Source organism: Pagrus pagrus, assembly GCF_965226575.1.
Source record: "Pagrus pagrus genome assembly, chromosome: 7".
In the NCBI taxonomy this organism is placed as follows: domain Eukaryota; kingdom Metazoa; phylum Chordata; class Actinopteri; order Spariformes; family Sparidae; genus Pagrus; species Pagrus pagrus.
In genome coordinates this window covers 6,247,919-6,273,096 of record NC_140191.1, presented here as the reverse complement: position 1 = coordinate 6,273,096, position 25,178 = coordinate 6,247,919, and the positions used below count along the sequence as shown (strand labels likewise).

At 42.6% G+C, this 25,178-nt stretch overlaps 1 protein-coding gene across 1 annotated transcript in view; it reads right to left on the bottom strand.

The window, feature by feature from the left end:
* The window catches only part of sv2a (synaptic vesicle glycoprotein 2A), a 50,981-nt gene that overhangs the window by 21,728 nt on the left and 4,075 nt on the right, over nt 1-25,178 (bottom strand). Inside the window, exon 2 of the mRNA XM_084356224.1 lies at nt 6,318-7,107. Within this exon, the coding sequence (XP_084212350.1) occupies nt 6,318-6,927 (610 nt within the window). The 5' untranslated portion in view covers nt 6,928-7,107. The remainder of the gene's footprint in view (nt 1-6,317; nt 7,108-25,178) is intronic.

Sequence of the window (25,178 nt, the reverse complement as noted above, 5' to 3'; positions counted from 1 at the left end):
CTTACCAGCCTCCCAACCACCAACACTGCTGCAGGGTGTCTGAGGATTCAGGAGCTCCGATCCAGATACTCGTTCAACTGACTTCAACCTGCAGTAACTGAGTTTCTTGACTCATACAGTAGGCAGAGTGGAAACACAGTGTACACATAACATGGACATGATATCAACTTTTGATTATTCTTTGTTGGTTCATCACCACAAGCGACTGGTTTCACATACAAGTAGTCACAAAATCTATCCTAAACCACTTGAATACAGGAGTTACCATCCAGGACTGCCGTTGAAGATGCACTACAAACTGTAAATCAGGGGCTAAACTGGGGTAAAATGCCAAAAAGGAAGCAATTTAGGTTTGTGGTAAACTTTACAATCTTTTAAGGTATATTTTTAATGACTAGTGGTACATAATTGTACTTATGCAGCCGTAACAAAACTGACGTGCAAGAGAAGCTACCCACACTTATATATTGTACTCTGCCGCTGCTACAACCTCTTCGTTTTCTAAACTGTTGTTCTGCTATTTTCTGTTTTTATTGCCATGAAAAGAGCAACAAGGAGATTCAAAGGCCACAACAAGGTTTGAGGCTGACACATATTCTGCCAACAAGGACTCTGCTCCCATCCTCTTTTACATTTTAAATCATGCAGCAGTATTAAGCTGCCAAACATTGATTCATGTTGGTATTAGTATTATATTAATATAAAAATTTCACACAGTTTCACAACTAAAATGATGCATTGTGTTCCTCTTGGTGGACTTTGGCTGTAATGTTTTTATTCCACTGCTTTCCTCTCTTTAGATACAGTACGAGCTGTTTTTAAAGCCCCTCAGGCTTTTATCGTCTGTCAGTATCAACATTTGTTTCATATTTATTTACAGACTTCCAATGAATTGTTACACCTAACAGCAGGGAACGAGCAATAATACAAACAGCTACCGCTTCCTCTTCCATTCTTTAATAATTCATAGTATTGTGCAATATTATGAGACACTGTGAAATCTCTTTTTACTTCAGATGAAACAGAGGTATTCAGAGAGAGAGAGAGATGAGCAGAGGGTGAGGAGTCTTCATACAGCTGAGCACCTCAGCGCTCTGGAGAGGAAGTGGGGGGAGGGGAGAGAGAGAGAGAGAGAGTGACAAAAAAAAGAAAGAGGAGGGGAGGATGGTGGCCTGTCTGCGCTGTGACAGAGCTCCCAAAGGCTCCAGGGTGGTGTGTGCGAGTGTGTGGTGTACATGTGTGTGTGGATGCACATGGAAAGAAAAAAGCGTGTGCCACTGCAGGGTCGTGTGTCTGTGTACATGGGTGAGGGAGGGGGCAGGGCAGGGGGCCACTATTAATAGCCGGTTTTCCCTTTTCTGCCAGAGCGCACAGGGCTTTTTGAATGAGCCGGGGGTTGAGGCACTGGAGGAGAATGCAGTCCCTCATCAGCTGACTTGGCCAGTCAGCCATTACACTCCTCTCACTGCTCGCCACCGAGAGCTGAAATATAATAGATATAATTGTTCTGCAGCTGCAGTCTCGCTCCGTCACAGCGAGGGCTGTGATGTGAATGCAAAACAAACACTGCAGCGGCTGATTAACACACTTCAAAGGGTGGAAGAGCTGAACTGTTACCTGCATACGATTTGACACAAGGACACCAGCACCCTGAATTCACCTTCAGTGGTTAGTGCGATGCAAAGTCACTGTTTGTGCTCATTTAAGCAAAGGGAAAGCTCTTGTTTGTGTTGTGTTTAATGCATCTATTAAAGGGGTGTTTATTTGTGGCATGCAAGTTTGTGTTCTATTAACAGGCTTTATTATTGTTGGTTACTCTGAGGTAGAGCTGCACAATAAATCCAAAATCCTTATCAAAATCTGCCAACATGTTCTCACTCCCAACTTATCGAATACAGCAGCCTGGTCAGTGGCCTTAAGCTTCAAACTATGATGCTCAACCAACCCCTCAAGCATGAGTTTTGCACGTGAAGGGCTCTGCGGACAAGTTAGAAAAAATATGTCAAATCCTGTTAGACTATTAAAAGTGACACAATAGGGGTAACTACAGCATCAAACTTTTAAGCATAGCGCCACTGACAAGGCTGCTGTATTTGATGTGTTGAGAGTGAGAGCAGGCTGCAACACTGAAGTATGGCTAAGTGCAATATCCAAATCAGGGAAGTTGCCATTTTTCGACGAAGAAATCCAAATGAAGCCAGCACCAATTTAAAAATCCTGATCAAATATTATGGGGAATTAACTTTGACACTTTTAATAACACTTCTGTGGAAGAAAGAATTACAGAAACAGAAGCATCTGTTGCCTGAGAGCTTGCACATTTATTCTCAGATGTTAGCCGAATACTAATTTCCATCTGCAATAATGTGTACCAAAGTTTCACCGTTAAAAAAGCTAATTATATCCGGCAAGCTACAGAATCTAACCTGGTTTGCCTACAGCCTCCTCTTCCAGCCTCTCCCACAGGAGCCAGTAAATCAAACAGACACAGGTAGTTCTTCCTTTTCCACTCTCTCTTCATCCCGTCTGCTTCCCTTTATTCTTGATCTCAGGTCTCGATTCCGTGTTCATTAAAAGGCCAAGGAGACATTACAATACACAAAGGCTCCTTTTAGCCTCAGGAGCAACTGTGCAATAGCTAATTGGGCATGTAGCCGCAGTGCACGATTGATGCAGTCTCCTGAAGAATATCCAACAGAAGTATGGCTGGAAATTTCAAAATAAATAGACTGCTTTTTTAAGCATATAGACCAGATCTTTCTTCCTCAAAATTGTTGCAGCAGGCGGAGGCTCCACAGTGTGAAATCTACTTGACATTTAGAGTACTTATGCTTATGCAGCACTTTTCTAGAAATCTCTTTTGTGTGGCAGAGCTGCTGCATACAACCAACCCCATTTTCTTCTCCCCATTATGGCAAACAGACCACGCTGCAGATGCAACCTCTGCAGCCTCACAACAAGGGCAAATCAATGACAACCGCTCAGTGCTCCTCTGCTGCCTGCGAAAGTGTCTCCTCAAACTGATTGTGCAAAACCGCTCCACCACAGCCATCACTGCTGTCATTAGAGAGCCTCACTCCGGTGTTTCTGCTTTCAATTTCTCTACTTAACTCGAAGTTTCTGTTGCATGAATATGTGATCTGTGGTGTGTGCTTACAACATCTCTAACAAAGTCAAAAATGCCTGGAGATCACGCTCACACTGCACACGCATACAGTTCAAAGATGCACGCACAATACAAGTTTAAGTGGCTGGCACTATGACGGCAGTGGAAGCTACATTTAGACCCAGTGGAGAAGAAGAGGGTGAGGGTGAGGGTGATGGTGATGGTGGGGGTGGGGGAGAGAGGACACTAGGAATCATGGGATGCAGAGAGGCATGAGCAAAGGAGGCTCTCTAGCATGAGTCAGGCGTGTTGCGTAACAGGGAGAGGGGAGGGAGTCAGGGCCGGGCGTGTCTCCCTACTGGCTCCACAGTGGCATGACACAAACCCAGCCAGAGAGAGGGGAGGGAGGACGGGAGAGATGTAATGGACCAGAGGTGGAAGTAACTGAGTATTTATTTAAAAGTAATGTAGGTTCAACTTTGAAGGAAACAGCATACTTTTTACTGGATTATAGTCATACAAAATCAAGTTTTTTTGTTGTTTTCTTACTTCTCTGTGTTTCCATTTCTTTCCTTTTATTGTCTTCAGTGAACAAAATTGAGACAGCAAACTAGCATTAGCAATTAGCATTCGTTTACAGTCATGTCTCTGGACACCTAAGATCAATATCCACTCTCCTTTCAGCTCTGTTTTTGGTCTCCACCACCCGCTCAGGGAAATATCTGATTCTTTAGCTGCTAAATGCTCCACTACGTTCACCAGCTAGTCGCTAACTTTTGTTTGTCTGCAGAGTACATAGCAACAGTAGCACAGTAGCAATCGCTAGTGTTGCTGCCACGGGAATAGACACACACACATCATTATGAGTATGACACACATGCACATACACATGGAAAATCGTCATGGCAGTATGAGCAGACGGACACATTCCCTCACACACAGGCAGCTCACTGTACATGTCGACTCTGCAATCCATACCTTGTCCTGTGCATGGACCACTAGGACAATCACACAACCCAGTAACCAATTAAAGGCATGGATGCCTGCCAAACGTAGCTGAGAGAGTGTGTGTGTGTTTGTAGTTAATGCTTTTTCCTGTGAGCTTATGTACGTGTATATACCCTTATTTTTTTTTAAGTGTAGAGTATTGCCTGATTGTTAAAAAAAAAGCATGTTTGTTTGGCACAGCTGCAAATAACCAGGATGGGAAACAGGGACACTGAAGCTGAAAATAGAAGAAATGTCCATGTGAACATGGCACTTGACCTCTCAACACTGATGCAGCGCTGCAGCTCACTGACCGGCAGCGGTCTGAGCTGAAAAAGAACAAACTGTACTTTATCAGCAAAACCTTCCTTCTCAAAGGTTGAAAGAAAATCGAGTACAAACCGCGACCTTCTTAAAAAAAGAGACTCAATCTGAATTAATTCAGCAGAGGACGCCAACAGTGATAGAGGTCAATGTTAGCATCAGTGTTACTCAACAGCATCCTTCCATCCTGAATCCATGACGCTCATTTTGAAACAGCACAGACACTCGATACACAGGCACCCCCATCTGCAGGGAGACGATGTTCATGGACGTGGCAGCGGCACAGTCGAACAGTCAAAACCCCGTGAGTGAGTGAGTGAGTGAGTGAGTGCGCAGGCAATTATGTAATTAGATCTCATCTAATTCAACAAAATTAAATAATGTGACTGAACACTGAGGCCACGTTGAGATTTTAAGCTGCTGTCGCTAATATTTTGATCTCATTCTTCTGTTTTCTTCTCCGTATTTCGCTCAATCTGTTTTTATGTTTGATTAATGTGGATTCAGCAGCATTTTTAGTCCAGCCAAAATAAATCTGAAATAATCAAACTATCAAACTGAAGTCAAAAATTATTGACAGATGATGTTTGTATTCAGATTTTGGCCTGCTGTTCGCTCTAATTGGTTATGTTTTGCAAATCAGGACATTTCAGATTGTAAATGTCCAGTTCTCTACATTCCCCCATAATTCCTTCGTCTTTGAACAACCCACGAGGAATGGGTGTGAACTTTACAAGCTGTAAAATGCCAAGAATGATTGACGTCTCCTTTCCACAAGTCAGCTGGACAGAAATATCTCACCGTGATGTCAGACTGTCTTTATTTCATCCACTGGAAGAAAACAAGCACAATATCTCTCCGTGTATCTCTATGTGGAAGAATCTTTCGCCTCGCATTTACTGACACGTTTGATGAAATACATATTGTACGTCAGCTCTACAGTATGTTTGGATTTGTTATCCCCAGGAGACCTGTGGCCCTGGTGCACGGTGTCCTTGCTGAGCAGCCAATGACAGATGGCGAGGCAGGTTTGGACTCTGATTGGACATTGGCCCTAAGGATCGCAAATGATCACGAGGTCTTTGCCCACTTCACAGCAAACAGGAACACAGACAGCGTATACTGTGAGGAGGCAAAGGACCGAGACACAGTTTGTGCGTGGATCAGCTGGGAGTTCGATTTAAAATTCTGCTGCCGTTCAGAAGCTGCACGGTCAGTTGAATCTTAAATAGCTGTAGCTCCTCTGCCAACGAGGCTGTAGAAAAGCAATTACTGGGGGATAAGCTGTAAAGGTAACGGCTCAGATAAGACAGAGATAAAATGTGAAGCGGTGGCATAAACTCCCAAAGGAGGCACAGAGACGACAGTAAACAGAGAGAGGGTGTAGGAGATAGTCGACGAGCTGAAGGAAAACAGCTGCTCAGTGGCCAGAAACACAAGACAGTTGATACTGCAGAGTTCTCATGTGTGTAATCCCTCCTCCCATGTGTTGTTAAAGGGTAACTCCGCCAATTTAACACAGCAAAGTGTGTGTGAGTACTATTGAAAATGTAGTATAAAGCCTTTTGCGGCTCCAGAGGAAGCTGCATGTAATCTGATAAATAGCCTCCAGTTATGTCACACAATGACTAATGCATTGTGGGTAATGTTGACTCCTTATGCACAGTTTGATACAGCAAAAATCACCTTTTTTATGCTACGCATTCTTGTTTCGCCTCAAAACTGATGCCTACATTACCCACAATTCAACTCAGCCACTGAGTGACATCACTGGAAGCAAGTTATCAGATGCAGCTTCCTCTTCCCCGAGACCTGTAAACACGCTTTAATGTGTAAAACTGGTGGAGTTACCCTTTATTATTCTTTCTTGAAGCAAGAGACTGATATCTGTAAATCTTACCCAGCATGCCCTTGTTAGGTTCAGATAGACACATGTCCTTCTCTGCGCTGGGCAGCACGAAGCCGACCACAAAGATCTCCACGCCATCTGCCATCAACGCCAGCCCCAGGACAAAGTAGAGCGTCCACTGGAACTTCCCGTGGCCACACTCCTGCAGGATGGTCTCGTACTGCTGGGCCAACTCCTCCTGGTCTTTCCTCCTCTCAGCCTCGTAGGCTGACGTATCCCTGAATTGCTGCGCCTGGGCGGCTGTCACGCCATCCAAGCTGCCAGTCTTGCCCGAGTCGGCCCTCGGGATGCCCTGGTACTCCCCTTCGTAGATCTCATCATCCTCGTCGTGTCCTTCAGTGGAGTCGCTGTGACCTTCATCGTCATTGGCCCGGCTGTCGTTGCGGTAATATCCACCGTCGTTGCTCGGCGCGCCGGCGTAGTCGTCATCATCATCTTCCTCTTCAAACCTTTTATAAGAGCGCTTGGTGTACTCGTCGGCCATTTTGTCCACACCGCGCCCCACCTTCTTGCCGACTTGTTTCTTCGCCACTTTGGCAATGTCCTTGGCGCCGCGGATGAAATCTTGGCGGCCATCTCTGTAACGCCCGTCGTCGTCCATCTTGGATGTGGAGGTTGTGGTCAGTTGCTTCTAGGACTGGGAGGTATCAGGAGCGGCCCAAGCACATGAGTGTGCAATGGGGATCTCTGTTAGCAGATGAATTCAGCACCACGGACAGCTCCCTGCTCCACTGCACTGCTGCTGTTGGGGTTTGGCCAGCGTGCACTCGGATACCAGATCCTGAGAAAGAAGCAAAGGAAAGGGTTTGTGTTAGCATGATTTATCACACTAGCAGTGTGAGTACATGTGAAGAAGGAAAAAGGAGAGAAAATAAGACTGATTAACACAGAATCCTTAAAATGGCACCTACTCCCTCTCCCTCATGAACAATTTCAGGACGTATGAAGATTTCCCAAGTTTAATTGCTGGACACAAGATGTCTCCTACATGACTTTAAAGTCCATTCTTACTGCAAAAACCAGAGGTAATCCAGGCTTTTCTTCACTGAATCTTGCTTTGGTGCCAGACTGTGGTGCCAGTGGTGTCAAAATGAAAGAACACACTTCAGAGATTAGGTTAATGGCTCATTGTTTTGATCGAAACGTTGTCTGTTCCTCGACTTTGTGTAAGAAAGCCTCTTGTTTGCAGTGTAATAGCAGTCTCATGAGCGATATTTGGTCAGACCTGCCCCGTTTGATCACAGTATTTATCAGCCCTGTCATCATTTGGGGGAAAAAGTCAGTCGTTAACTTCTCTCCGAAGTGTGTTTTTTAAATTTCTAGAGGCACTTCCTCATCAGAAGTCATACGACAAAGATATGTTGGGTTTTAGTGTGTTCCTCCATGCATCTCCCATCGACTACACTATAGCTGGCACCACAGTCTGGCACCAAAGCAAGATAGGTTGATGTAATGACCCTTCTTTTTTTTAGTTTCTTGTCAAAAACAAGCAAGGAAACATTAAAAAGCCTTTATTGTAGAGGCTAAATCATTAAAAGGCCAGTTATTTCAAAAGCTAACAATGTTCCCAGCATTATATCTTCATCAGGGCTCCAAACAACAAACACCATGATGTGGCCCCACCGACATTACAGTAGCAACAGCCAATAGCAGGCATTCACCTGAGCCAGGTAACGGCATATCAAGTGAAACAGCTAGAAAACGATGAAACTACGACATAACAAGAGATCGCACAAAAGGTAACATTCAACATACAGGACATAGACATATATATATCATCGGACACCTCAAAAGGTCATGTTGAACCTCCTCACTGTGTTCTCTGCACCGAGATCAGCCTCCAAACTATTAACGATGTCACAAATCACGCTCATGGACTCGTCTCTTACAATCACATTTTCATTAAGATCAGAACAAATTTAATCATTCAGCAGATGAATATGAAATCAGCCTTCTAGTGTCAATCTCTGCGCATACATAATTCCACACAGTGAAGCTCAAACATTCAACTGTAACAAGATGAAAAACCCATTTTTGACCGGAGGGGGGACTTTAAATAATCTAGATCAGAGCCGTCATTGACATTCCCAGCGTGCTGCCATTTGCCGAACATATTAACTGGCTCAGCGCTAATGGCTGAAGAATAAAGGACATGACAGCTTTAAGGTGCTGACATCTCGGAGCTCGGTGGCCTATATTGACTCAACAGCAGTTGTCTCGTGGCTCGCTCCTCGGCTCAGCACAAATCACAGTGTGGCATTTACAGTGGCACGCTGCAGAGCCAACATATAACGAACCATGCTGCGACACAGACGTCTAATTAACAGGACTGCATATAGGTCGATGTATATAGGAAGTGCTACTACTGATTTATTGCTAGAAAGTCAGAACATAATGTTACTTCATGGTGGTCTGAAACGTGTATTTGTAATTCTAGGAGACCAGATCATTAAATACAAAGTACAGATGTATTTTTAAAACAATTGTGAACAGAAATATTGCGATAATATGATCAAAACCTCCGTGTCCTTTCTTTCTATCCATCTTGTGTCATCCCCTTCCATCACTACTTTTAATTGCCCGTCTCCATTAGCTTAATCCTCATCAAGTTAAGAAGAGAAAAGAAATAAAAAGAGAACAGAGCACAAAGCAGGGGCCAGAAAAGGGCCACTGTGAATCTATCAGCAGGCCACCGTGCTCTTTTCCCTGACACGTCTGTCAGTGTGATGCTGCCCTTGTTTGTCTTGCTGACGAGGGCATGCTGCGCCAAGAAAAGGGCTGCGAGCCCTACAAATGGGCAAAACAATCTCAGCAGGGCGACCGACCATCATTACCATATGTGTTTAAGTGAGCAGTTGACATGTGCGACTTGTAGCTTTACTGCACACACAGCGTCTGTACATGAATACATCAGTTTAAATGTGCATCCCCTCTTTCTTGGCTATGATAATCGTCTCCCGGCTCTAGACTCATGTTTACCAGACAGATGTGAGAATTGTATCAATCTTGTGGGAGCTAAAGTCAAGTGTCAAGTATTAACAATATCCTCGTGTTGTCTCAGCTATAACAAGGGAGAAATCTACAGTCAGACACGGGGGTGGAAGAGGGACCAGGTTGGTGGGTGTAAATGGATAAAGAGCACTAACCTCTAATGGTCGGCCTGGGAAATGAGGCTGTGCCGACACTAGCTCCTATTTTTATCCCAAAGTGCACACACCTGACACATAAACTATATATTTTCTTTTAAAAATGATGAAATGCTTAGTTTGTAAAGCAAAGTTTGGAAACAGAAGTAACTGGACATTAAATACCACAATCTCTACGGTCCACATGAAAGGTAGAGTTCAAGATTGATCCCGATCTAAAACCGTCAGATCGCCCACCTCTATTCTGCAAACCTTTGTTTTATGTTTTATTTAACTGAGAATTAGGTTTGTATATTTAATGTCGTAAAAGCACAAACAGCCAACAATAACTAAAATAAAATCAGCCACCACAGCTCAACGTTACAGACACAATTCGGTCGGCTGCATCAGTTATTTGGTTTAAACTAAATGGTTTACCTGAGCTAACCTCTGCTTGACATGCCAAATCTCTAAATTGGGGCATTGTTTACTGCTTGTCTGCAACAATAACACTTCTCCAGCATGTATGTGCTCATGAGACCGAGCAGAGATGACTTGCCCCCAGACAGCAAGGCTCTGGGGATCGACTGCAGCTGTAGCCAACAGTGAAGTCATTCTGGTAGCTTCTCACAGTCTCTGTAAAGAGAGCAGCAGCAGCTCAGCATGGGGGAGAGAGAAAAAAAATGTCCAGCCTGAGGGAGCTGGCAGCACGCAACAACACGACTACAAACACTGAGTCGACGTACTGCAGAATGGTGTCATGTCAAAGGGAACGGCGATGTCCATCTGCTGAAGTCCTGCATTCCTTATTAATTTAAAATACAACAAACAATAAAGGCTTATTTACTCGGTGCCTCATTTTTCACGTCCCGTCACATACCTGTTTACGCTGAGAACACAAAATGAAAAATTGCTTGTTTTTTTCTTCCTGTATTAACAGTTTATCTGAGAAAGCCAGAACCTCTCGCAACACGTACTACAATTTCAACCTGCAGACAGGTGAGCGGCATCACATAAAACGTTTAATTTCACACATTTTAAAGCAAAAATGAGCTGCAGGGCACGGTAAAATATTCCTACTCTCCCTCGGTCCGCTGCCTACAGTAATAACACGGGTTAATAAGGTGTTGCAGGAGCATTGCAGGCTATCATCCAGCTCTTCTGAGTCATCCTATATGTTTTCTGTGGTCCAACCCTGCAACTGTAGAACAACCACCCCTCCCCCGTCTCTTTACCGCCCAGCTCAACATCCTTTTTCAGCTGGAAACACTGAAAATAAGATGTTTGCATTGCATTTGATGGCTACTGCTGACTACATTACAGCGCTATTGTTGCTTAAAGACTGAGGCTAAAGCTAACAGCTCCCAGGCAAAAAGTCATTATCCTCACCAGTTAATCAAACATGTTCAAACAGTGTTCTTCTATTGCTCCAGCATCATTATACAGTAATGATAAGAAAAATGGCCTCGTTTCAAAGAAAACTCTTCATTTTTACAAGAGAGAAGTCTTCGAGAATGAGGACAAATGTGATGTGATGCATCTCGCTTGAGTATAAACTTCCCCAGATCAAATAAAGAGCCGAACAGAGCTGCTAACGTTGGCCGTTCTACTCCTGAATGTGTCTTTTCTAATGTAACCTGTAATCCTAATGTAGTCAACTTATTAAAGTTCAGCGTGGTGTTGGAAGAAATAAGGTTACTACATCAGACAGGACCACTTTACTGTATGTGACTAAATGTTGTTTATCAAATCTTGGCATTTAACCAACATCAAGGTTTCCTCATGGTAGCCCCCGGTGCTCTGACTCTATTGTTGTCTCGATGTCGAGGAAGTGATCCGATCGCACTGACACTGTAATCAATAAATCAATGAGCCGTGTAATTAATATCAGGCAGGATGGAGGGGCAGTGTGAAAATTACACTGGATAAGTGCCAGTAAACAGCAAACTAACCTTGGTGACACTATTATTATCATCGTTCCCGTTCATTACGAGCTTTGTATCCTATTTGTTAAACAATGTTTGTGTAACAGGTGCACATTAAGTTTATTATAGTGAGTAAAACACTAGCAGATGTAAACAGAAAGCAGGAGGGAGGGACTCTTTGATAGCTTCCTGTGCAGCCTCGGGGGTGTTGCACAGACAACGACTACTGCCGAGCTAACATCACTCGACCCGAAGGTCTGCTGGGACAACCGGGTTTCTAAGAACACACTCAGTGAAAGCCAGCTGAAACCGAAACCCAAGAAGAAGAGGGGATCTCCCTTAATTTGTACAGAGTAATACAATAAATACAGATGTCAGAAAGTGAGACATTTGAACGCAGGAATTAATGTGAGAGAGTATTGAATCTAATTTAATTAGACTTTTCTGATTAATACGATTTCAGAATATTTAAAAAAAAACATGAATAATCAGAATCACGAGTGACATAATTAGATTTTTGGCTTTCATAAGGCCCTCTCATTCTCCCGGCTGAGATTCAAGAATCTTAGAAACTTGAATCTACACTTGAGCAGCACAGTGCTCGGAGCTACATGCTAACATGCTCACAACAACTATATGCCTCTTAGATTAGTGTGCGAACATTTGAGGCTGATGGGGAAAAAATGGAGGGGAGTAATATTTGATGCCAACCTCTGCTTTGATGGCCATATCAAAAATACTGTTCAATCTTGTTTCTTCCGGTTCAAGATAATCTCAAAATTATCATCACTGGCTGCAAGTTGTACAAGTTGCTTTTATCTATTCTCGGTTTGATTATTGTAATGCACTGTTCTACGTATCACCCAATGCTCCCTCCAACGCCCAGTTGGTACGAAGCACTACATCCTAACTTATTACTGGAACAAAGAGGTATGATCACATCACCCCTGTGCTTGCTTTATAAATAAACTGATTATTATTACTATTAGTAGCAGTAGTAGTAGTAGTAAATTAAAGTGTTGACTTGATCATGGCGCTTGATGAAAGTTTCCCTGAAGGGAAAATGAGTGACATTTCAAGGCAATCAATCAAATATTTCACTCAAAACCACAAAGGTCAACGTCGTGGAGGTGCAAGAGGAAATGTCAGGAGATCACCACAGTGAGTGAGCTTCATTTCTGTACAAACTTTCATGGATATTCATCCAATATTTGTTGATATATTTCAGTCTGAACCAACGTGATGGACCGACCTATAGACCGACATTGCCTTCACTCGAGCCACGCTGGGAATGTGTTTTTATAATCCCAAATATTTCAACATTGAGCTCCAATATAGAAATCTATTCCTATCTGGGGTTCCTCGTCTGAAACAAACTGGTCAGCAGACGATACATCACCCCTACATCCCTGTGTTGACTCGTCTCCTCTGTTGATGTATCTCTTCAGACAGGCAGGAGGTTTTACAGGTTGCTGAACTGCATCAGTGAACAACTTCTGTGGTCAAAACAAAAACACACCTCAGGCTGCACTGCAGGAACAAGCTGCCAGGAGTAAATCGATTTTTTTTGTGTGTACGTCAGTGACAGGAGCCTCAGTTGAACCACCTTCGGATCAAGTCTCGCTCACTTTCTTGACTAATAATAAGCTCTGTTCACAACAAATGCTAGAAAAACATATATTTGTTGCTGAATTTGGATTTTCATCCACACAAACATCCCTCAGGCCGCCGGCTTTGGATGAATTTGCACAGACGTGTGGCTCTGAGGTCAGTATATCTGCCTTCCCTCCATCTTGTGATCGCTGCGGCTCCTTTTCTCAACAGTTTCTCACTCTGAGGTGCAACATCACATCATGAGCAAATGTTGTGAAAGACATTTGGTGATTTGTCATCAGCCTGGATCTCATCCAATGAATTGCTCACTTTAGTTTTCACTTGTTTGTGAAAACTGAGGCTGAGCAATCATGAGCCAAGATCGTCTGAGCTGTGGACAACACAGCATGGACAACAATACAACACAGACTTGGAGTCGAAGGCTACACAGTCACTTTGTTTTATTAGATGCTCAGCTTTGACTCACATGTTCAGCTGTTGTTGAGTCAATCTGTTGTTTGGTCGGTCCGTCTCAGATTTAGACCCTCACAATGGATTTGTGCATTCACTCTTTAAGGATTAACTCAAGGCTACAACAAGTTATTAATTGTTTTGTCTATAAAAAGTTTAAAATCATCAAATGCCTTGTTTAGTCTGACCAATAGCCTGCATCCAGACATGTCGGTTAACATACATCATGCATGACAAAGACAAGCATCCAATTTTCATATTCGAAAGGTTAGAAAAAGCAGATGTTTGTCATTTTTCCTAAAAAATGACTAAAATGATAATTCCATTATGCTGCAGAGTTGTTTGTTGGTACAGCCACATTAACACACTTAGTGGTGAATACCCAGAGAGATATCATCCTGCTCTGCAGTTCCCACAGCTGCACACAGCATTTTAGCATCTTTCAGTTAATGGTTTTGGTCAGCACATCCAAACAAGTGAATAGCTCAATTGGCAGCAACTCCCCAAAGGCATATATCACCGTTCCCATGACAATACGACCGTTGGATCTAACAAACCACCTCCGGACAAGTACACCATCGGAGAGGTACCATTACATTACATACATTACCCGTCTAGTTTACGAGAACGTAGCACAAAACTGCTCTCATAAATCACATGCCGTGAATCCATGCAAGCGACAATCGCCACAACTGAACCAGATGCATCTAATGACGAACAGCTGGCTCCAAAAAGACCCAGATTCTGTGGGAGTGAATGTTTAAACTCCCAACTCACAAGATACTTTTTTTTTTTCTCCATCAGAGCTAAAATACCTAACTGCCTTTCCTCTAATCCACGCCTTGGAAGCAATTTGAAAAGTGATTGCTCCATTAAGAATACATTAAAGGCCGTAGCGAGCCTCAATGGTAGCGCCCGCTCTCTCCTCTCAGCTCTACCCTGCTGCAGAAAATTGGATTTCATGGCTCAAAAACAACTGTCAAGGGAGCAGCAAGTGATAAACTCCAGGCTTTAAATCCACCGTCCCTTTAGAAATATATGGCTGACATCACCAGCAAACACTGCGTCCATGTTGTGCTGCCTACAGACTATGGCTCAGTAAACCTACCGTGCAGACAGGATGCATTAAACGAAAGATCTGCGGTGGGATAATGAAATGACCTTGTTTGCAGGAGCGGTGTGTTTGGATGTTTAAATGCTCATCGTTATGCAGGCGTCATAGTAAGTCGGCTACAAACTGAAGATACTATTCAGAGTAAGACTTAATTAAATGTGAATGACAGCAGGCAGTGGAAACAAGCCGGCAGCACACACTTCTCCCATGAAAGACAAATAATGTTAAGGTCACAGGGGAGCGTTTTAACAGCCATGTACATGTTGTACATGTTGTACATGGGGAACAGGTGAAGGGCAAGGTAACCATCTGTGTGTGTTATTTTAAATGATATCATCACTCCTCCTGTAAGACACATGTGCACTGTTTGAGCAAAACGTCTTGATTTCATGTTATCAGGCGAATACTATTAATTACACTGTGTGCCCAAACCTTTAGAAATAAAATAATTTGGCCTTGTGAGGAAGCTAGATTAGCAAGATCACGTGATTCTGTGATCTTGCAAATCCATCTTGTCAGGCATCAAACCAAATCAGCGTCCTTCGAGGAACTACTGGGCTAGGTGAAACAACCAGCTATAAAAATCCACTGTTTGTTTGAAAGCAACCATTTTTGCTAACCCTTTATTTCATTGGTCCGTAATTTCGCAAAGATTTCCTCATAATGTCCATGGAAGTTTCTCCGAAAGATCACTGTAATTTAGTTACTGATTACTGGGAAAGTAGAGACAAGTGGTGCACAGCTGTGAGTTGTGCTCACATTATCCCAAATGTTTACAACAATGTTCAAACCCAAAGGAAACATCCGATGATACGTCAGAATGAATCATGAATCATGATGTCTCGGGGCTACTGTCAGTCCACGCTGCCCCAAATAATCATAGTGTTACAGACCATCTCGGGATGGAAACATTGAAAAAAAACACTATCAAATGTTTGTTTTAGCAGATATTAAAAGTCTGTTGAAGAATATTAATACTTGAAGTTAGCTTAACTTTATCCTCGCTCAGTTTTTCCTTTTTCCTGGAGTATGCGCACACTCACTTTAATCAGTGGCATTTCCAGCTTTTAAAAACAAGACCTGATGAACCAAAGTTGCCAACTATTTGTTGAATATGGTGCATTTAGCATTTAGCATTTAGCGGCTAAATAGCCTGACATTTCCCTCTGGAGTTGGTGGAGACCAAAACCTAAAGAAACCAGTTCAAATTAGACTAAAAACAAAAACTCCATGAAGATTACATTAATAACACAACACTGAATGTATAAGTAGGGAAATGCTTGCTAACACGTTCACCAAAAAAAACATATGATGTTAGCGTTACCGTTGTGTGACGTGGACATTTTCCCACTGGTTAATAAACTCATAACAACACCTGATATTTGTCCATGACATAAAATATCCGTTGAGTACTAATTTTAATCACGTTGAACGTCACATTCGGGTTGCCAGGTCTGTCAAATATCTCACACACGTACCTCAGCAAGTGCACGCCTCTTGTAATGTCCTTGTCAAGGCTAACTTGATTTAGCCTCAGTCTGGCAGCAGCTAGCGCCTTCATGGTAATGTTTTGAACAACAGAATACTCACTTTTGTGTCTTCCAGTACCCCACAACTATTTGTCCAAGCTGTGGCTCTGTCTAATTGCTTTTCCAGTGGATTTCAGTCTGTACAACTACATCCAGGTGTCAAGAAATCTCACTTCAGGCTGTGAAAACTGGCCCCTGCTCCTCTATGCCACTACATTCATTGATGCAAAATATGGTTGCACTCTTCAATGGAGAAGCTTATTGTGACTATTATATTTCATTCAGTCTGCCCACATCTCAACAATTTACCTTCCGGAGGAGCACTAGAGATTTCCAGTTGCCACCGAAGGAGTTATAACCACATTAGTCCGACTCCGACAAGGCAGCCCTTTCAACACCAGCGTATAACCTCCATTCATAACTCCCCCTGATAGCCCTGAGTACTTAACAATTACTCTTTACAGCAGTGTTAAAAGCGTCCGCGCTTAACTGAGCTTCTTCAATAGATTGCCCACCTTTCACATCAGGCCTTGGCACTCGATGATAGCAGCGGGATGTTTTATTTAGTGGAAATACAAGACCTATTAAGCAGCAGAGAGTTTTTGGCAGGGGAGAAGACAGGCAGTTACCGGGCTCTGAGGAGATGGATGAGGAGGAAGAAACCAGTGAACGGTTCATATACAGAACCAACACCGCTGGCATCAAACCTCCGACACACTGAAAACATTATCTGAATAAACTAGCTTTCATTAACACTCATCACACTCACAGCTTGATTTATTTCCCTGACAGCAGGAGGTATCTTTTCTTCTTTCTCTTCAATGATGCCCAAATAGGACCATGAAGAAGGGTACGAGATTAAACATGACTCAGGCTGCTCAAGTTTACATAAACACATGAAAATGGTGTCCATATTATGTTTTTGTCACATCATCGGAGCGAACACATCACTCACGTCTACCTACGGTTAAAAAAAGTACGACAGCATCTTTGATCCGGTTCGCCTACTGCACACTTTGACGTCATCGTGACTGGTGGAGGTATGTGTGCAGTGTGTAGCAATAAGCTTGGTGTCAAACAAACAGAGGCCCAGGTGTTAGAGCATGTTTCACCTGAAAGACCCAGGAAACATGTTTTCATTGAGCTAGACAATAAACCAAGATTCCCTCACCAGATTTTTGGGTAGATGTGTACATACTTTACTATTTTGGATCAGTCAGAAACATCAGATGAACCCACATGACTCTACCTGTACCAGCACCAAACAGCAGACAGACACAGTTAGCGGCTAGCTTATGAATATAATAGAGCCAATAGCAGATTAAGGGCCAGATATTTGGTCAAGTGGTGGTGGAGACCAAAAATGGAGCTAAAAAAAGAGAGAATATTAGACTTGCATTCCTTGGGGTAGCCAGAAACACAACTCAAAGTAGATGCTATTGGGACTTTCTGTCTGCTAGATGTGTAGGCTAAATAAGCAACTGATAAATTCACCACTTCCACTTATAAGGGTCATATGTCATTGTGTGTGCCAACGTCCAGATAAAATGGCATTTCGAGAGTATCTAGCTTTTGCATTTCAGAGGAAAACAGGAAATTAAACATTGAAAAGTAAGCGCTTTGTGAGCGCACCATGTTGTTGCTAGCTAGGTGCCCAATGAATCTTAGCTCTGTGCCAAAAGTTGTGTGACAGGTGTATGTAATGATAATATTGGTTCATTGTGGTTGGTTCAAGCCTTCGTAGGCACATAATCTTTTGTTTTACAGGGGAAAAAAACAATTTAATTTTGATATAAAAACACAAAGAAATTGATTTTTTTGCATATATTGTTAAACAGGTGAACAGTATAACTGGGGATGTGACCTAAAAGGGTTAAAAAAAAAAGCTGTAAGGAAATATACAGTATGACATCATAACAAGCCAGACCTACTCTCAGCAAACAAGACCAACAAAGAGAATATTCTACTATATTTTAGAGTCCAAACTGTATTTATATTCATCTCCTGGGTTGCTTTGCCTGCTCCGGAGACAAAAATGAAAGACTTCTGTTCTGCCTGTAGAACGAGATTCTGGCAAAAATATACTGTAACGACATAAACAGTGGTGTTGGAAAAGCCTTGAGAACAGAGCAAAAGAGATCACAAACCAACAGCAACCACCTCTCACAGGATTTTAGGAAATGTGGTTTGAGGAAGTTGTTCAACCCCATGAAAATCTCTTTATCTTAAACCCAAAAGGTTTTAAAGATACCGAATATGTCAGACTGAGTTTCGGCATCAAGTTTTCCATTTGATGGCACACAAAAACATTAATTTCCGTAAGTGTAAACATCCCACTGCATGTTATAAAGACGTGATTAGGAAGCACCTTGACATTGAGCTCATTTTCAATGATTTATTCACTTTCATGCCTCTGAAAGGTGACACAGCGTCTGAAAGGTCTCTGTAGCTCTCTGTGCTTCAGGTGAATTACTTTCCATTTGAATTTCTCGCCTTCTTTTAAAGTTGCATCCAATTAACAGCCCTTCGTTTGCTGCCAGGGTGAGTCATTCCTGTCTCCAGATATAACCTCAGCTTTCATCACCGCACAGATAAACACCTTCACACATACAAGCAAATTCAACTATCACAAAGTATCACGCTCCGTTGCACTCCGCAATTAATTTCGTTATTGGTTCGTCTGCTGGTTATTTTCTCAGCGAGTCGTTCTCAACCTTCCACTGCAAGGAAGCACCGACAAACGCCTTGTTGTGTCCGACTAATGAGTCCAAAATCCAAAGATATTCAGTTTACTGTCACAGAGGAGTAAAGAAACCAGATAAAAAAGTCATATTTAAGGAGCTGGAATCAGATAATTTTGTTGGCATTTAATCGTTGCTGCTCTAATTGAAAGGAGAACTATTTTGCTTTTTCATTTTTTTCCTTTCCTTCAGTGTCTTGTGCATGTAGAAAGTTTTGAAATTTAAAAAGATCAAAGTCCGCACCAACAGAAGCTCCTCTCTCCCACAGAAAACACTGCTCATAAACGCCTCGTCAGTACCCCCGCCTTTAATTCCATGACTTTGTGACATCACACTGCGTCAAGAAGGCACACATTTGCATAATTTAAACCTAGCAGCTAGTTTAGCACAGCTGCTCCGGTGCTGGCTCAAGCGTGCGTGAGCTGACCAATCAGAGGAGACTGAGTCTTAAAGGGACGAGAGCTAAAACAGAGCGTTTCAGACGGAGAGTACAGGAAAACTGATGTGTTTTTTGAGCATTAAAGCATGTAAATCTATACTAGTAGTGTCCCAAAATAAAATTATGAGCCTGAAAATGTCAAATACATCTCCTTGTATATACAGTATATCATGACATGGCAGATATATCTCACAATGTATCAAATGAGTGCTCAAAATAATGAAATGTGTTCTACTTTTATCGATTATATCAAAGACAAACACTACGATTACACATTAATAATTACAAACAAACAAGAACAGTCATTCATATGTTAGTGATACAGTTCCATTATGATTTACAGCATCAGCTCTGACACAGTATGACAGCACATATACCGTCCATACTGTGGGTTTTCATGTTTTTGCTCGTCTTTCCTCGACTCTCATTCACACGTTCACACACTGAATTAAATCTCGCTGCTCATTTGACAGCACAGATGCTGCAAATAACAAGTGTGACAGCGCCGAGCACGAGTGATGATAGTCTTTGTCTTTGAGTGTTTTGTGTGTGTGTGTGTTAACATAGACGTGTGTGCTTGAGAGCCAAAGAGTGAAGAAGAATGCTTGTGTGCAAAAGTGATTAATTAATGCAGCATGCATTTGTGTTGGAGACGGAGAGTGGTAGGTGGGAAACGATCAGGTCAGCGTCGAATGTTAAGAGCTGCAGATGGCTGGTAATGTCATGCGGCGCTGATTTAATTTCTCTTGACATCTCTGATTTCTCGCCGTGACGCATAGCGGTGAATTTTCTCCTCTGATAGATTGTCCCTGAGGCTCAGCACGGTCCCGATCAAGACGACGTGATAAAAGTAGAGAAAGCATGAACGCTGAATGAATTATGACGACTACATTCCACAAATAAAACTGTACGCATCTATTTTGAAACTTAAATATACAGAACGGGTTAGTCTTCAAATTATGCACTCAGTTGATGTTTTTATGGGCTGAGTGGGCGCCTGACTTTTTGTCCAGACTCATTGTTGATATGTCAATTTAACACAAAACTCCTCACCTAGTTTCTTAGCAACACCAGTCGCTGCAATCATCGTGGTGAGGGATGGTGGCCAGCGTTCTTTCTCAAGTCAATAAAAGTAAAACTCGAGCACTTCATCACATAATCCACAACATCAGCGTGACTCCATAACAACTTAACAGCCGTGCCGTCTCAAAACTGGCTTTCGGTACACTTTAAATTTCTTTTTTTTTTGTTTGTGCAGCTTCTCTGGGGCTGTTTTTTCTTGATGACAATGAAAAGAACAAATATTTATTCACACAGCATTTGTTCTGTCTGACCTAATCAGGTAGATGTGCAGCATTACAGTACTTCCATATATGAGCTGCTTACATCCAATCAAGAGGACGACAGAGATTCATCTGATTAATGATCAACCATAAGTGCATGCGTAATCAGTCAGACAATCGCATTACAGAGATTATAAAGATATGAAGCCACTCATGATACAGATAAATCTTAAGCAACCTCAAGGCTCTCCAGCAGTCGAACAGTAGAAAAAAGCAGAATTAAATCTGTAGGATGAGTTCGTTAATATAAAACTTGTGCAAATCAAAGCAAAACTGATGAATGAATGAATCACGGGGGTGATGGGCATTTAGGAGCCATTAGTGAGCCATTTTGCCAAACACACGTCCTCGCACCATTCATTGTAAATAAATATATCAGGTGTAATCGAGACATTGTGCGTTAGTTCGAGTGCACCTCGCTCCAACGCATCTATCACATAATAAGTTGCGTGGAGATTTTAATCTTAATATATGCAATTTCAGCTGGAGAAAAAATATGGAAAAATAATCTGTCTAATTCATCATCATCATTATCATTATCATCATTATTCTGCAGCCCACTGAGATGAATATAAAACAGTCCAGAAGCACACAACAATAAACTTTGTATTCATGCTCAGCCCACCGGACGGCCGCTGTTATCTCGGTTGGAGAGTCTTTTCTGCTCTCATGAGTGCATCGGGAGCGTTGCATTCTGGGTCGGGTCAGCACGGCCCACGCGCCTGCTCTGTTTGAAGATTTCCCCCACAAGACTCAGTCAACAAACACCTACGCTCGTGATAAAGCACACTGTCGGCTGCCATGATGGGCTCAGACCACAGGAGGAGATTACATTCAGCCGTATGCTCATTTCAAATCAGCTCGCCAAAGTGGAAAAGAGAGACAAGGCAGCTGTCTATATATCACTGAGTGGAGGTGGATGTACAGGCTGCTGAGTAATAGGAAACAAGATGTTTAAACTGCTGACAGAGCAGTTAAACTATAGTTATTAAACTCATATGCGGCTCATGGGGAGCTTTTACATTCACAGTTATAAATACCTGGTGTGGATTTAGATTTTCAGCAATGCTAGCGGCACAGCTCCAGGGCTGAAAATGTCTCCCTCTGGAAGTTTTGTTCAAACATTGTCAAAAGTCTGAATTATTCAGTGAATATCTTGACATCTACATCGTGGATTGGCGCCGAAATTGTACAGATGTTGATGAAACCTGAAGACTTTAATGATCCCACCATGGGATTTGGCTGAAATCTCTCAAAAATGGCATAGGCCCTGACATTTGGCACATTTGGGGTGGCACTATGTGTTTCTGAATTTGAGACAGTGTGTTGATGTTACCGGGGGGCAGGAATTGCTCATTAGCTCACCGCTGTAGTCACCGCCGTTTACCACCATCACTCTGACCCACTGATCTCACCCAGAAGAGCAAAAGATCTGCAGTTGCCACCATCATACATCCCCGTGCCGGGTTTAAAAGGGTCATCATCCTCGCACCACATGTCCGTAACTTAGCTGTGTTCAACCTCAGAGGTGTAAAACAAAGTTAGCTAGCTGAACTGAGGAATCTCAGCTAAGAAAACACAAATAACAACAGAACTAAGTGCAGTTTCTGCCACTAGCGGTCTCTACATCAGTAGTGTAGGATCATGGGAGACGTTGTACGTGTAGTTAAACGACCACCATTGCTGATGGAAATCTCTCCAACTAGCTCAGACAGAGATGTTCACGTTAGGATCAGTCTGGTTCAGACATCCTTCCACATCGTCTGACGCTCACCTATAAGTTATAATGATCAAATCAAACGCAGCGTTACCTTGAACAAAATGATGGATATCTCTGGGTTCGACCATTCAAACACTGAGCACGAAGAGATTTAATTCCTGAAGAAGTCATTTTCTTTCTTAAATGATTTGTATTGGCTCCTTTTTAGCAAGTACCTTGAAGGGTCAAAGGTCAAATCAATATCATCCCTCTGACACTAATCAAGATAATATAAACTCTCTGTGTGAGTTGGTTTAGAAACACACACACACCATCGCCTGGGAAGTCATTGACGTGCCCTCCAGACTTTTGCAGGATGAGGTGGAAAATGTTGTTTTACTTTTCTACCGACTGCAGAAACACTCTGCGGTTGTTAGTTATCTCGGCCCAGACAGACAAAAACAAAAACCCTCTTGTGGCATCTCTGGATATCACACATCCACCAGCATTTTTTCATCCATCCTCATCCATCACTTTTGTATCAGCTGCCCTGGGCTGAGCTTCGAGGGGAGGTCTGCTGAGGCTGTGTGAGGAATTGCATCAATTATTCATGTCTTGTTCTCTGGCCACAAGGACAGAGGTGCCAGAGTCGACTTGGCCCTCAGCAGTGATGTATTGTTGCGATACAAAAAAAAAAAAAACCTCTTCTCAAAGCAGCCTCGGTCCAGCTCCTGCTCATCTGCACCAACAACAGTGTGACATCTGCACACAGTCACACAGGAAGTGACAGTTTTATTCAGCTGCACCATGTTCCTGCGTGGCTTCAGGCCAATCAAGGCTAACAACACGGCAGCAGCCTGAAAGGAGGGTGTGATGATTGGTTGTTAGGCTTACTGGGTCATAGCTCCTCCCTGGATGCAAAGTCCCCTTTGGGAGAATCTGCAGCCTAACATGAGTCACGTCATTGTTCCCCTGCTTGGGCTCTCAGTGTGCACCGTCACCCTGGTGGCACCAAGGCGGCTAGCAACACCATGTCAAACACAGTGACGTCAGCTCTCTGCATCCATTTTGGCTGTGCTCACTGCAAAATGGACTGAAGAGGAGTCGACTGGGGGCAGCTGAGAGGTGCAGTTCAAAACCTGCACAACACAGCTGTGTGCACAAAAGGAGGTTTCCACAGCGTGTACCAGCAGCGGACATTTTTCTAATATTAGGCACATTAGCATTCACTGCTTGTGTTGTGATGTGTGTTCATTTCAAATGAAGGTGTTTCTGTTAGCAAAACGACCGATAAATGACAATAAAATCATGAAAATGTGACAAATCAATCATTACTAATACAGTAACCTCAGATATTTAACTCAGTGTATCTGTTTTGAGCAAGTGTGAACCCATAGATTCCCTCTGGGAGCCAAAGTTGACAATATTTGAAAGCGAGGGTGAAGCTGCGGAGGATATGCGTTGCTAACCTCAATCCTAATTGGACCTGACCAAGGACTAGAGAAAACACTATGGTAGCATGACGAGGTAGACACACTAACCTGCCTTATCATCTATTTTACTCTAAATGGGACCATAATTTACAAAATGAACATCATGCTGTGTTGAAGAAGACGTGACACTAGAGATTGAAATCATAAACTGCTACGTGAACATTCAGGCGATCAGGGTTCATCCTCTCGAGACAATGAAAGTCAAGAGAATTGGGATATTTCACTCTGGAAATACTGACTGCACCACAACACTAAAGGTGCCTTGAGGTGATAAAATCAGGTTACCATGTGTGGCACTGAAGGATGTACTTCAAGGCAACACCGCTACCTCCAAGGAGAAAGTGCATTCTTCCTCGACACCGAAGAAGAAGTAGGCCAAACTCTCCATTCAGATATAATCACCGCTACGCTGTGCAGATGCTCTGCTGCAGCTCTTCTCTCTCACTGAACAATGGATGTTTTTTATGGTTGTGTGAATTAAATTGTTGTCACTACAAGCTTTGCTCTCGCTTCTCTGTGCACCGAAGCTATTTGTGTGTCTGCCGGAGCTGCAGCGTGTGTCATCTCACTGCTGCCTTCAAGATCAATGTACCAAACACTAAAGTAAGAAGAAAAGAGGAGCTGCTTCGTTTCACAGGTTCTGTGATTTCTTAATAATCTCCTACAGGGTTTTCCTGAAATTACTGTAATTTGGTTCTAATTACAGGGAGAATAGAGGCAGTAATCTAAGACAGTACACATATTAAAGGACTAGTTTGTTATTTTGTGATATGCTTATTTGCTTTCTTCGTTTCAAAATGGATCTGGAGCCAGGATTTGATTAGCATAGCCGTAGCTAAGCTGTCTCCCTCTAAAATCAAAAAACAAGCCTTCCAGCACTTTGGACACTCACCAATCAATATGTTGTACGTCATTTGTTTTTGACGTTGTGGTTTTAGTGGGCGTTATGTGTTGCTCCCAATCTTTATGCTAAGCTAAGCTAACTGTCTCCTGGTTTAAGCCCAGTTATAAGAGTGGTATCAGTCTTCTCTAACTTACTCCAACTCCCAACAAGAAAGCAAATATGAATATTTTCCAAAATACTTTTTTCCTTAAGTATCCACTCATTTATTTGAGTTTTTCAGAAAATTAGCAAAGATACAATGTCCTTGGCAGAAATCCACTTATCTCAAGTATACAGATTTTCTATAAGCCTTATTCTCCAAATTTGCTTATTCTTTGCATTGACTGTTATTCTAGCAATTAATAGGAATTCATCAGGGGTGTACCGGTTGACCACTGTCTCCATTTTCCCTATTGTTAGTGCCAAATGACTTATAATAAACTTTATTGCCCAAAGCGTCAGTGCACTGAGACTTTACGAGCAATTTTATACTTTTT